The sequence below is a fragment of the Hippocampus guttulatus genome, chromosome 14, assembly GCF_054856545.1.
Source record: "Hippocampus guttulatus isolate MCC_2025c chromosome 14, RoL_Hgut_1.0, whole genome shotgun sequence".
Taxonomy (NCBI): Eukaryota; Metazoa; Chordata; class Actinopteri; order Syngnathiformes; family Syngnathidae; genus Hippocampus; species Hippocampus guttulatus.
The window spans coordinates 6,044,443-6,056,814 of record NC_141274.1 but is presented as its reverse complement, the minus strand read 5'-3'; the positions used below and the strand labels follow the sequence as shown (position 1 = coordinate 6,056,814).

The 12,372-nt window shown below is 46.6% G+C and overlaps 1 protein-coding gene across 2 annotated transcripts in view; it reads right to left on the bottom strand.

Moving 5' to 3' along the window:
* adcy8 (adenylate cyclase 8 (brain)) overlaps nt 1–11,428 on the bottom strand; it is a 36,237-nt gene extending 24,809 nt beyond the window's left edge. Inside the window, exon 1 of one of the 2 annotated variants that reach the window (XM_086129634.1) lies at nt 10,059–11,428. In XM_086129634.1, the coding sequence (XP_085985760.1) occupies nt 10,059–10,934 (876 nt within the window). In that variant the 5' untranslated portion in view covers nt 10,935–11,428. The remainder of the gene's footprint in view (nt 1–10,058) is intronic. The other variant, XM_086129635.1, reaches the window with a different exon arrangement.
* Nucleotides 11,429–12,372: the final 944 nt, after the last annotated feature.

Here is a 12,372-nt window from a genome sequence, read left to right as displayed (position 1 = left end):
TCTAAAAAACATTAAATCATGTTGGCTTACTTCAAAACTCAAAAGCCGTCATTTGGTGTGCCCCCCCCCCCCCCGCGATAATCATTAAAAAAAATCAGTATCACATAAGAAAGTTTCATTTCACTTTGGTATTCAGCAAAACAAGAAATAGCAAGATACTTCCGCCCAGTGGTGCCTTGAGATACGAGTATAGTTCCTCTCAATACGTCGCTGACATCTCAAATCATCTAGATCGTCTAAAAACTAAAAATAAAATAAAATAAATCTCCCAAACGATGGATGGAGGCATGGTTCAGTTTTGCAAGTGAAGGACTAGTCGACATCCATCCATTCCTTTGTCGCTCTGTGATTGGCTTATGTCTGCCAGTTTGAGGTTTCTAGCGCCACCTGCTGCTTTGGCACCGCTTAGTTGACAGCAACCTGTCAACATGGCACAAAGTGTAAACGCCGCGCTTCGGTCATCACGAGCAGCAGCAGCAGGCGACGCCCACGCAGACAAGCTGCGACAGAGACGCTTGCGGGAATGAGGAGAAGTTGACTGGTCGCCCAATATGCTGCCTGACAGATGGACACTTTGTGATTGGAACACAAGACACAACGTTCCCAACGTCTTTGCAAGTTTACGACTTTGTGAGAATTGGCAACACTTTTAGCCCCAATTTTTTCACTTCCTGTTTTGAGTCCCGATACTTTTCCTTTTGCTTCCTGTATGTGTTCAAATACTTCTATCCCAATAGCTTTGCCCGCATAGATTTGCAAGGTTTTTGTTTTTTGCCCGTGTGACGCTGTCTGCTTCTAATGGTTCATTTCCCCCCGCCGTCCCCCTTCACCCCCTCCGCCCCGCTTGACCTATTCCACCAGGACTGTTGTAAACATGTTAGCCCGCGGCTAGCTGTGAGGATCACCTGAAATGTGGTCACCGATGACTAACGTCCCCGGAGACGGTGCAGCGCCAGTCACAAGCGGGAATAGAAAATCGGCAGACGTGTCGAGTGCGCCGCAGCACTTAATGGACTCCAATTCAGCGCCTTTTAGCGGCTTTTTGGTCACTCTTACTGAGAAGACATTTTCTCAAGGACACCTCCCCAGTAATCCTCAATAGACTTATCTCACCGCATACAATCTATTTTCGAGCCGTTTTACTGATCTTTCAAGACCCACAGAACATTGTGTTCTGTGACAATATAAACACCAAACCTCCCATCATTTCGATAAGACTCTCTACTTTCACCAGGAAATAAAAGTTTGTTGTCTTTTTCCGTTCTTTAGTAATCAAGAGCAGAGCCAAAAAGCAGAGAACCGGAGCTTTTTGGGAATAGGAACATATCAAGCAGAACGGTGCCTTGGAATTTTGTGCTATTTCAGAAATGAATCACAATTGTTGCAGACATTTTCCACCACCCACTGCAATGCATACTCCGCTAATAGCGTACATGTACATGCTTCGCTTAAGTGTCAGGCGCCTAAACTTCCAACAGGTTGCCATTTCTCTCCCTCACATTTGCTGTAACAAGCCGTGTTTTGCCACCTGATCTTTATCTTCAACACAAAAGCTGTGCTGATCTCAATTCGATGCAAGGTTTGCAATTACAGTTACTCAGAAGTTGAGTCGGACAAATTGGGCGAGACTATGTGATGAATCTCGATGACAGTAAACACCGCAGTGATATTTAATTCACTTAAAAAGTGCCCAATGATCCAGAAGCAAAAGGGAATGTTATGAGAATAAGTCATAATTTTTCAGGAAAATATGGGTATTTTACGACTCAGACGGTGCTTCATGTGTTTAAAATTGAGACACCAAGATTATACTGTACGGTTCTTAAGAGGGGACGATCGCTGATTCAGGATCAGATCAGGAAGTGTGAAAATTCAAACGGGGGAGAGGCACTGATCCATAATTCAGGATTACAGCTCACACACCCTCGCGAGGTGAAAGACTTTGAAGAGGTGCGCTTTAGTGTGAAAACCCACAAGGGCAGGCGGCCCTTCCGACTGAAAAGCCTCTTAGCCGCAATTCAAATCCGCGCACAAGTGAAACGCTCACACACACACACACACACACACACACACACACACACACACACACACACACACGGATGAATGCGCACTGCTAAAATGCTCTCACATACCGTATAGACTGAAATGCTTTCCTATAAAATGCTGAAATTCAGCGTTTGTCCCTGACGGCCCCTCTTCTATTTCCGTGTGGTCCAACAGAGCACAGATGCTCGCCTTCCACGGGCGGCGACCTGCTGTTTTTCCACATTTCAAAGAGATAAGCGTAATCCCACCCGTAATCTCATTAAACACTGACCCGGACGGGCGCTATGAATAGATTACCTCTGGGAGATAATCCCAACTGAAATCATGCTCAATGTGGAGGATCAACACAAATCAGACGCACCCCGGAACTCTCAAAGCCCCCATCGTATGTTGGCGTGTGCGCCGATGCCAGCAGCCCCCCCGTACGACATGTGCCATGCCAGAATGATTCGTCTTCTCGTTTGCATTGGCTGACATTTGCACGCTGAAGAGCGAAACACATTTATTGCATAGAAAAGGAGTTGGAGAACTTTGTTGCCATGCTCTGCCCCGGTGTGGCCAGTTACCTTCGAAAGGTAATTTAGTTACTCTCCAATAACTTGAATTGAACCCTTTTAATGCACTCTGTAACCTGATCACATGATAAACTGTCCATTGTAGTAACCGCTGTCGCTGAAAGGGTTAAAAGAAATTTAGATTACAAATTACTTTCAGCAGACGCCGACAACCCCGCTTAAAGTACCCCTGACGTAAATGGCTGCAAAACTTTCAGGTGTGGCTTCCTCAAGATTTTTTTGGGGAGGTTCCAGATTTCAAGTTGCTAAATCAAACTGGCTTTAAGGACTCCATTTTTAAAAGCTCTATGAGAACAAGTTTGTCTTCAAAGGACTCCTGGAAAATGAGCATTGAAATTTTGAACCAAGATGGCTGACTCGAGTCTTTTCAGGAATGGCTTCTTGAGACTTTTCGCGCTTCATGATAATCATGCCTGCTAAATTTCTTGTGGCTGAGTCAAACCCATTTTGGGGTGTTGTCTTTCCAAACAAAGCTGAGTTGATTAGCACGGTGACGTGTCAACATTTTCCAGGAGACGACTCAGGTCACATCACGAAGACAAGATGCTTCCTTCTCATCACTCTCGACCTTGGAACCTTCTTGCCAAAATTGTCTGCGGAGACGCAGCTGAAGGTGGCCAGACAATCGATAGGTCTCCACCTGCGACCGTGCCGACCGGCCCCGAGCCACAATGCTGCCTAATTAAAATGGCGGCAGGGAGTCGAAGGTACCATGGTTGAGCCAGACACCGCCCAAAAAAAAAAAAAACACCTCAATAAAAATTGTTGCGGGTCATTGGGAACGTTTTTGCAATTTATTCGAGTTTGTGTTCTCTAGTAGAATCTGATGTTTTTTTTGTGACTCCAAAAAAACACAACTTCCACAGAAATCATACAAACAAGAGTGTTACAGTGGAATATCAAATCTGGAGGTAAAAATGTCCCTAAAATGGCTGCTTAAAACTCAGTACCAGCCAATTCTAGACCAAGTCTGAAAAGACGTTTAGAAACGTCTTTGGGAGTGAACGAGTTAAAAGCAAAATGGCAGACTTCTTGTGTGTTTTCAGACGTGTTTTTTTTGTGCAGTCACCAATGATAGACATGCCCACTAAATTTCATATTGCTACATCTAACTTGCTTCAGGATATGAATTTTGGAACTCTCACCAGGACAAATTGGTCTGAAAAATGACCCGAAAATGGCCGCTTCCAAGGGAAACGGCAGACTTTTGTGTCCTTTCAGGCATGCCTTCCTGAGACTTTTTGGTCGCTCTCTCTATGAGACACAAATCTACCAAATTTCAGGTTGCTAAGACAAATTGGCTTCAGGGGCTGAATTGACAACATCTCACAAATGGGAAAAAAAAGATTTTGAGAAAAAGCAAAAGGCTGAAAAACGGCTTTTAATTATACGGACATAACCCCGCTGTTTGGTTGTTTGTTTTTGGCACCTTGTCAGCTTTGACACAAAACAGGAGACAACTTGAGGAAATATTTTGAATCAATTGATGAGCATTAGGGTGAATTCATCAACGTAATAACGGAAGACTGAGGGACAGATGGATTATTTCCCAGCGTGTCCTGATTGTGGTGACTCGCTAAAAGCATTTTTTTTTTTTTTGCAGACATTTTTGGATGCGCCTGCGAGGTCACGGCACAGACACTAAAAGCTTCATGAAACATTTAGCGCGGCTGAGTGCGCGGCTGAGTGCACGTCTGCGAGCGTACGCGTTGCCACGCTCGCATCGAAGGCGAGGCCGAGGCTAGACCGTGGTGGATTTTTCACGACCGATCGTTCGTGCCGAGCAACTGGAGACGTCTGAATGACAAGTCGAGGTCAAATATCAACACGGTGTCACGCTACACGACAGGAACATGAGCGCTATTGTGGATGCTTCTATAAATAGACGAGCAGACTGAAGGCTGATATGGTCCCCAAATCAAATTGCCAATTTTTTTCACCAAAATACAATTTCCAATGAACATTTTTTTTAACCCTTTGATATTTGTAAAACACCAGCTGACCAGCTTTAACCCTTTCACGGACAGCGGTTACTACAGTGGACAGTTGATCATGTTGTCAGGTTACAGGGGTGCATGAAAGGGTTAAATCCGGTATCAACAAAGCTTTGAAAATTATTTTTTTTCTCCCCAACATGAAATTTCACAACAATAATCCAAATTATATTGTTTGCCCTAGAGCAGGGGTGTCAAACTCATTTTTGTCGTGGGCCACATTTTAGTCACCGTTTCCCTTGGAGGACTGTTATGACTGAAACCACATAAAGAAGTCAAGAAGAACTATGGTTTCAACTATTGTTTAAGTCACTATCATGATGGGTTTGCGAACAAGAAAACGCTTCCAAGAGCTCTCTTATTTATTACATATGAGAATTTAAAATGTTGTTCGACATTTGAAAAAGCATCATGGAAGTTGACATGTTTGATCCGCTTTTGCGGGCCACATAAAATGATGTGGCGGGGCCAGATCTGGCCCCCGGGCCTCGAGTTTGATAGATATTCCTGAGAGAAACGGACTGCCTTCACTATAATCGCGCTTCACTTTGCGCAGATGAAGCGATTGTGTTTCAGTCAGATTTTAACCAAGACAAAATCAGTCCTTTCAGGAATCGATCAAATAAATCTGTGAATTATTTTGTCGATGAATCGATGAATTGGATTAATTAAAAAACAATTCCCGTCCCTATCTTCAAAGACAAGACATTAGAGTACCACCGCCTTACCCACTGAAAAACCTACTTGATAAAAATATTTGTCAGTGGCAGTGAAGAATTGGATTCCACTCATCGAATTTTAAACGAAAGAGTTAAATAGACGGCCACATACCTACTGTATTTTCATTTACATTTTCTGCTTGCATATTTTTTTTTGTGTGTGTTCAAATTGGACCTATGACGGTATTCTCAACCTACAAAAAAAAGCAATTCGAATTATTAATAGATCAAAATATACGGAACCCACAAATCCACTATTTATCAAATTAAATACGATGAAATTTTATGACCTGGTTGACTTTAAAACCGCCCAATTAATGTACAAAGCACACAATAACCTGCTCTGCCAAAACATTCAGAAGTTTTTCGAAATTCGAGAAAGCAGCTATGATTTAAGAGGTACCAACTTATTCAAAAAACTCAAAACAAGAACAAACATCAAGCAAAGAAGTGTATCTATCAAAGGTGTTAATCTGTGGAATAATCTCGAAACGGACCTGAAAATGAGTAAATCGCTTGCTGAGTTCAAAAACAAATTCAAAAAAATAGTACAAACAACCTACATCAATCAGAGTTAAAATGATAAATTCAAAACATTAAATATCATGATAAATCAGAACTAAGTTGATAAATAGAGAAAGGTATATAAATATCCATTATGAATGCAAGAGAAAATTGACACAAGAGTGTCAGGGTGTGGAAGTATATAATCCCGATACAAACCAAAAGTTGTAAAAATATCACGGTTAAGGGTAAAGTATGAGCCTTAATGGAGACTTCTTTCTTCTTACTTTTTTCTTTTCTGATTGATATAAAAATGATTTATTAGATACAATCACATAACGGGGTAGGACTAGATAAGTTTTTTACTTCTTCCTACTCCCTTGAACATAATAACTGTGTTGAATGAAGATTGATTTCTTTCTTTTTACTTTTTTTTTATCTACCTTATTTTCTGTCAAATTATTACTGTATATATGTTTTATGTTCAATAAACAAACAAACAAACAAAGGTGGATTTGTGAAATGGGGACAGGATGGTGGTGGGAGGAGGTGGGGGTGGGGGTTCACTGTGCATTTTTCATGAGGCATCAATGCGAGCGGGAAAGAAAGAGGGTCACCAGGGGCTCGGGGCTCATTGTGCGCCCCACAAAGTCATCTTGCCAGCAAATCCACGGCGGCTTTTTTTATGCATTCGCGTCCCACGCTCACCCCCCCCCCCCCCCCGCCCCCAAAAAAAGCCAGCTTCTTTGCGACGCTCGCCTGATGTAAACCCCACTTGCACCCCGCTCCCTTTCCTATCATTTTCCGCTTTTATCTCGGTGCTGCAGCCACCGCTTCAGGTAAGCCGAGTTTGACCTTGAAAAAAGGAAGCTGCGGAGGCTAATCGACGGGCGCGCAGCTCGGGATTTGTGTGGAAAATGTGCGTGCGTGTGAGAGCGATATACACTGCTATTGACTTCAGAATGGCTTCTGCTTCACACAAAAGCCCTCGAAGCCATCGTGCACACACACACCAATACCCCCCCACAAAAAGACACGCTTGTGTTGACACAATAAACACCCACGCTACATCCCGGATTTTTAAGCCCCCGCTCTTAATAGGGTTTTCCACTCCTAGCAAATTGCAGAATTGCACAACTTGAGTTTCGTGCAACGTTTGGCCACAACAAGCCACGTGGCAGCACCGAGCTCAATGAGAAAACGTGCAACGTGATTGGCGGGAGATAATAAATGCCTGAGGGTCGTTGCGGGTTGTGTCCAAACTCACAGGCTGACGTTCTTCAAAGGCCGCATTTTCGGCCGAAACACGTCACTTCCGTGGTTTACAAATTTTAAAAAGACAATTCACGGGCTGGGTCATTCGACGCCTTCAAAGGCTCCTCCTCATGTTGTCTCCGTGGACCACATAAACCGTGACGAATTTGGATACCCGGTGCGGTCGAGTCACGCTGTAAGTTACATCCGAAAATGCGGCCTTCGGGGGACCCAGCCTGTGAATTTGGAAAGAGGGATAGGGTCTTTCCGTGTGTTTCCGTCGCAGCTATTTATACCTTTAACAACTACGCTAACTTAGCCCATCGAGGGCTTTTGTCATAATATGTTAGTATCAAATGAGCTTTCATTCTGTTTACAGTTTGATTGCACATTGTTTCAATAATCTTTTTGCAGACGTTGAGGCGTCTGCTGCGGCCATCTAGCAGCGAGGCCCGAAAATCAAAACAAAACAAAACAAAAACTGATAAGTGACGCCCCGTATTTCAAAAATCTCATAAGTCAAGGCACTTGTATCTCAAGGCACCACTGTAAAATGTTTCTTTCAATTTGTTTTCTGTCAGTTCTACCGTCGACTTCAACGTTGAGTAACCTGTAAACAGCATGAAGCACGCTCGGCCTCTTATTTGTGACGGAGTGACTCTGCTTTTCAGTTTCTCAGAGTTTGGTGACATGCTAGTCTTCCATTTTTTTTTTTGACAGCAAGAGTGAAAACAATTTGCGAAAGAATACTTGGAAAAAAGTGTATTTTAACAAGATTGATTGGATTTCAACCATTTTAAATGTGGCAGAAGTGCACGGGAAGTGTATAAATATAGTTATGCAGATTTTTAGCTTTCACAAGTAAATTTCGAATGTTTCCCCCACACCGAACCCCCCCCCCCCCTCCCATAAAAACGGGGGTCAATGTATATGCTATTCAATGAACACTCATGCACTTGTGGTTAGGTCCAATCTGCATTTTGTTATCTTGTCCTTATGACATGTAATGACAAAGTTGAAAGGAATCGAATCAGAAACAAACAAACCAACCAACAAAAAGAAACGCGTGCGTAAAAAAACAAGCGATTTCAAAAGCAGAATCTCATCAGCGTGTCGGCTTCCGTGCTGATGATGCAGGTTGGGGGCAGGTCTGGCGTCTTATTTTTACCAAAGAACATCGGCGTGCGGCGGCTCTGAGGGAAAGACGGCGTTCGATACTGCAGGGCCGCAGACAAAGGCCCATGTGGATAGAGGCGGCGCAATGCTCCCCCCCAGCCCGCCTCCCTCGGGAAGCTCCAAGATGACAGCTTCGGATCAATGCAGGATATTCCTGGCCTGACGGGATGAGAGGAACAAGGCCCACTTGGGATCCTTCAACTAAATCGGGTAGCTAAATGTACACGCTCGCCATTTGACTGCACCCATGCCAGGTGCAAGTGGTCAAAGGGCATCTCAAGAACACTCCAAAGAATGTTGAGCAACTCAGACCGGATGTGAAGTGGAAACTTTGTAGCAATCGGACAAAATCTCTCGAACAAATTTATCTTTGAGGGACTCTTGGAAATGGCCAAAAATAGGCTAAAGCATCTGACTTGAACTTGCTGTATCTTTTCGGGCATGGCTTGTTATAGACATGTCCACCAAATTTCAAGTCAAACTGGCTTCAGGGTTTGAATTAAACAACAAAAAAAATGGAAGGATCCCTGGAATTGAGTCAAATGAGAAAAAAAAAAGGCCGCTTCGAACCGAAATAACTGACTTCCAGTGTCTTTTTGTCAAAGGCTTACTGAGACTTTTTTGTGGGTCTACTCCGAAAATACTTTTCTACCGAATTTCTTTATTGCCGAGTCAAATTGCCCACGGGGAGGGGGCCGAATTTTCAAAATCAGCACGTGACACATCTGCGAGCATCCAATCAGGTCATCCACTCATGTCAGTGTCCACCTTTTAGCCCCCCGCCCCCAAAAAAGTGCCCTGCACTGCACCTCTACTGTGTGGAGACAGACACTGGACTGGTCGCCAGCCAATAAATAGCAGGGCAATTGTAGACAAACAAGGGACTGGTTGAGCCCAGACCTGAACCCGCAACCGGAAACATGTGAGACAGACGTGCTGAGCACTCATCCCATATGCTAATGCTAATTGAAGAGAGCTAACTGTGCTCATACGAACGGTCGCAATTTGCTGACGTGTTTTCCTAAAGAGCCAACGGCCTGCAAAAGTTCGGTCGTTCTTCCAAGCTCAAACCGACTCATCTTCCGCGCACACTTGCGACGGTGAGTCATGAAGACATGAACGCACAAAATGGGAGAACAAAAGGACGTGGGAATGAAAAAAAATGAAGTCGTGAAGAAAAAGCTTTTAAAACGATCATGACGGAAGGAACAAAGTGACGTGATGAACGGATGGGGGGATGGAGAACAGAAATGATGAAAAAATGCAGTGGATGAAATGTCATGAGAGGATGACAAGGAAGGAGGGAAGAAATGAAGCAATGAGAGGCGAGAACAAAGAGAAGAAGTGAATTGATGAAAGGGTGAATCAAAGTAGGAAGAGAGCAAATAAAACGATGGAAGGAAAGAAGACTGAAGGTGTGAATATATGAAGTCATGAAATGAAAGAGTGAAGAAGTGATGAGACGTACAGAAAGTGGAAGGAGTCAACAAATGAAGGGAGTGGAGTGAAGGGAGAACAAATAATTAACTCATTCAGTACCAGCCAATTCTGGACCAAGTCTGAAAAGACGTTTAAAAACGTCTTTGGGAGTGAATGAGTTAAGGAACGGACAAATGAAAGTAGGACTGGAGGAACCCCGTGGCGAGGGAAATGAAGCAACGAAGACAAGAAGAGAGGAGTGAAGAAATGAAACGAAAGCTTGGAACGAACGAGGCAATCGAGCGAATGCCGCGATACCGGACAGGCGCAAAAAAAAAAAACGGCGCCGGATCGGCGGCCCACGCACAGACCTGGTTGTCGGAGAGCGGCGCATCGCGGGACAGCAGCAGCCTGACGAGCAGGTGCAGGCCGGACGCGAAGAGCCCGGCCAGGATGGCCCAGGCCAGGGGCAGCGGCAGCATGCCGTAAGTGGCGAAGAGCGCGAAGAGCACGTAGCCCACGCCGTCGCCCAGCAGGCCGTAGCCCAAGCCGGCGGCCAGGATCTGCGTGGCCATGGCCACCCACGTGACGGCGCCGCTGTACTGCAGGTAGCCGTGCGACGTGGCGTCCTTGCGCACGGCCACCAGGGCGCAGACCACCACCTCCACGCCGGCGAAGAAGCCCAACAGCGCGCCCTTGACCGGGTCCACCGGCGCCGAGGCCAAGGCCAGGTGCAGCGCGAGCAGCGTCAGCTTGGTCACCACGTCCAGGATGTTCATGACCACCAGCGACTTGCGCCGCTGGCCCAGGAAGTAGCGCTGGTACAGGCGCTCGAGGTCGCGCGACTTGAAGGCGTTGCGCAGCGTGGGGAAGATCACGCCGCGGTACGTGTAGCCCCAGTTGAGAAAGAAGTCCGAGTTGGTGGGCGCGCAGTCGATCTGCAGGAAGCCCAGGTCGCTGCTGGCCCGCTCGGGGAACACTTTAGTGCCCCCGTTGTTGTGTTGCCGCTCGCCGCCAGAGCCGCCCACCGACGACGCGCGGCCGGCCGACTGCTTGCGCGCGTCCGGCCGCTCTGGCTCGCCCCCCCCGCCGCCGCCCTGCTCGTGGATGAAGCGCTGCTCGGTGATGTGGCGGACCGCGTTCTGCCACAGCAGCCGCTTGCCGCCGCCGCTGCTGCTGCTCGGCGTCCGGTTGATGGTGTACAGCTCCTCGCTGGCGCTCGAACAGCGAACCTCGGACAGCTCCATGCCAGTTACCTGAGCGCCTCGGCGGGGAACACGTCTTGGTGTGCGCGTGGAACCGGAGGCGCGGGGCTTCGCTGCTGCTGCTGCTGCTGGTGGCGGTGGTGGCGGGCGCGGCGCGAGGCGGCTGCGGCGTCGCGGGGGGAGATCGTCGTCAACATCCTCATCCTCATTCGCACCACCATCCTCCTCGTCGTCGTCACGCGAGGAGACGGCTCGGAAATCCGCGCGATGGCGAGATACGTGGATTAGGCGCGCGGATTAGCTACGCGCGCGGATGCATCCGCGCGGTGCCCTTAAAAAAAAAAACGCACAGCTGGAGCCTCTGTCAAAACAACCCACCACGTTCGTTCACGTTCTTCCTCTGGATTTGTTGGCGTCTGGTCGGCTCCACGCACGCCACCGACTGACACACTACGGCGAGTGCGCGCAAAGCCTTCCTCCTCCTCCTATTCCTCGGTCCACGCGGCGGACGCAACACCTGCTTGCTGGCGCGGGGTGGGGTGGGGGGGGGGCGGGGGGGGGATCTAGCGCGATCCCTTTCTTTTTGCCTCCGCCAAAGGAGGATTCAAAACACCCCTCCTTCCTCCTTTTCTTCCTCTCTTGTCGGATGAGGTTGGCAAGTCATGCCCGCCTCTACGCACGTGGCGCGTTTTCTCGCCCTCGTTCTGGTATGATTGACATTTCAAATAGCAGTTATTCACAATGCCCCCCCCCCCCCCAAAAACAAAACAAAACAAAAAAAACACGTGCTTTGACGGACCTTCATGTCATGACTTGCTTTTTGACCTTGAGGACCAGTGCGCCAACTTGTAGTTGCATTACAGAGGGATTAAAATATATATATATATACAGTACATATATATATATATATATATATATATATATATATATATATATATATACATATATATGAAAAAGCGTTAGGCGTTCTGAGAGTGATTCCAAATCATCATCGCTGAAAATTCCCAGAAAAGAAATTGCGTTTTGCATCCTTTTTTTTTTCAAAATGTAATTTCTAGGGTGCGATTGGCTGGCAACCAGTTCAGGGTGTCCCCCTACACTGCCCGAAGACACCTGGGATAGGCTCCAGCACACCGCGTGACCGTTGTGAGGATAAACGGGTCCGAAAATGGATGGATGGGATGGTCGTTTCAAAGGTGAAGATTGTGGTCTTCTTTTAAGCAAAAGGTGAAGTTATTTTGGGTGAATCAAAAGGGTGCTGAATTTAAGTTTGGTTATCATTTAGACCAGCGGTGGGCAAACTACGGCCCGCGGGCCGAATCCGGCCCGTTGGTCCTTTTTATCCGGCCCGCCGAAGGTCGGTCCACAATTAAGGTTCGATGTGAATGATTGCATTCATTTCAATTGGACTTGGAATGACAGGCATTTCACCGCCAGGTGGTGCATTGACTTGAAGTTGCAGAACACAGGGAGGGGGGGG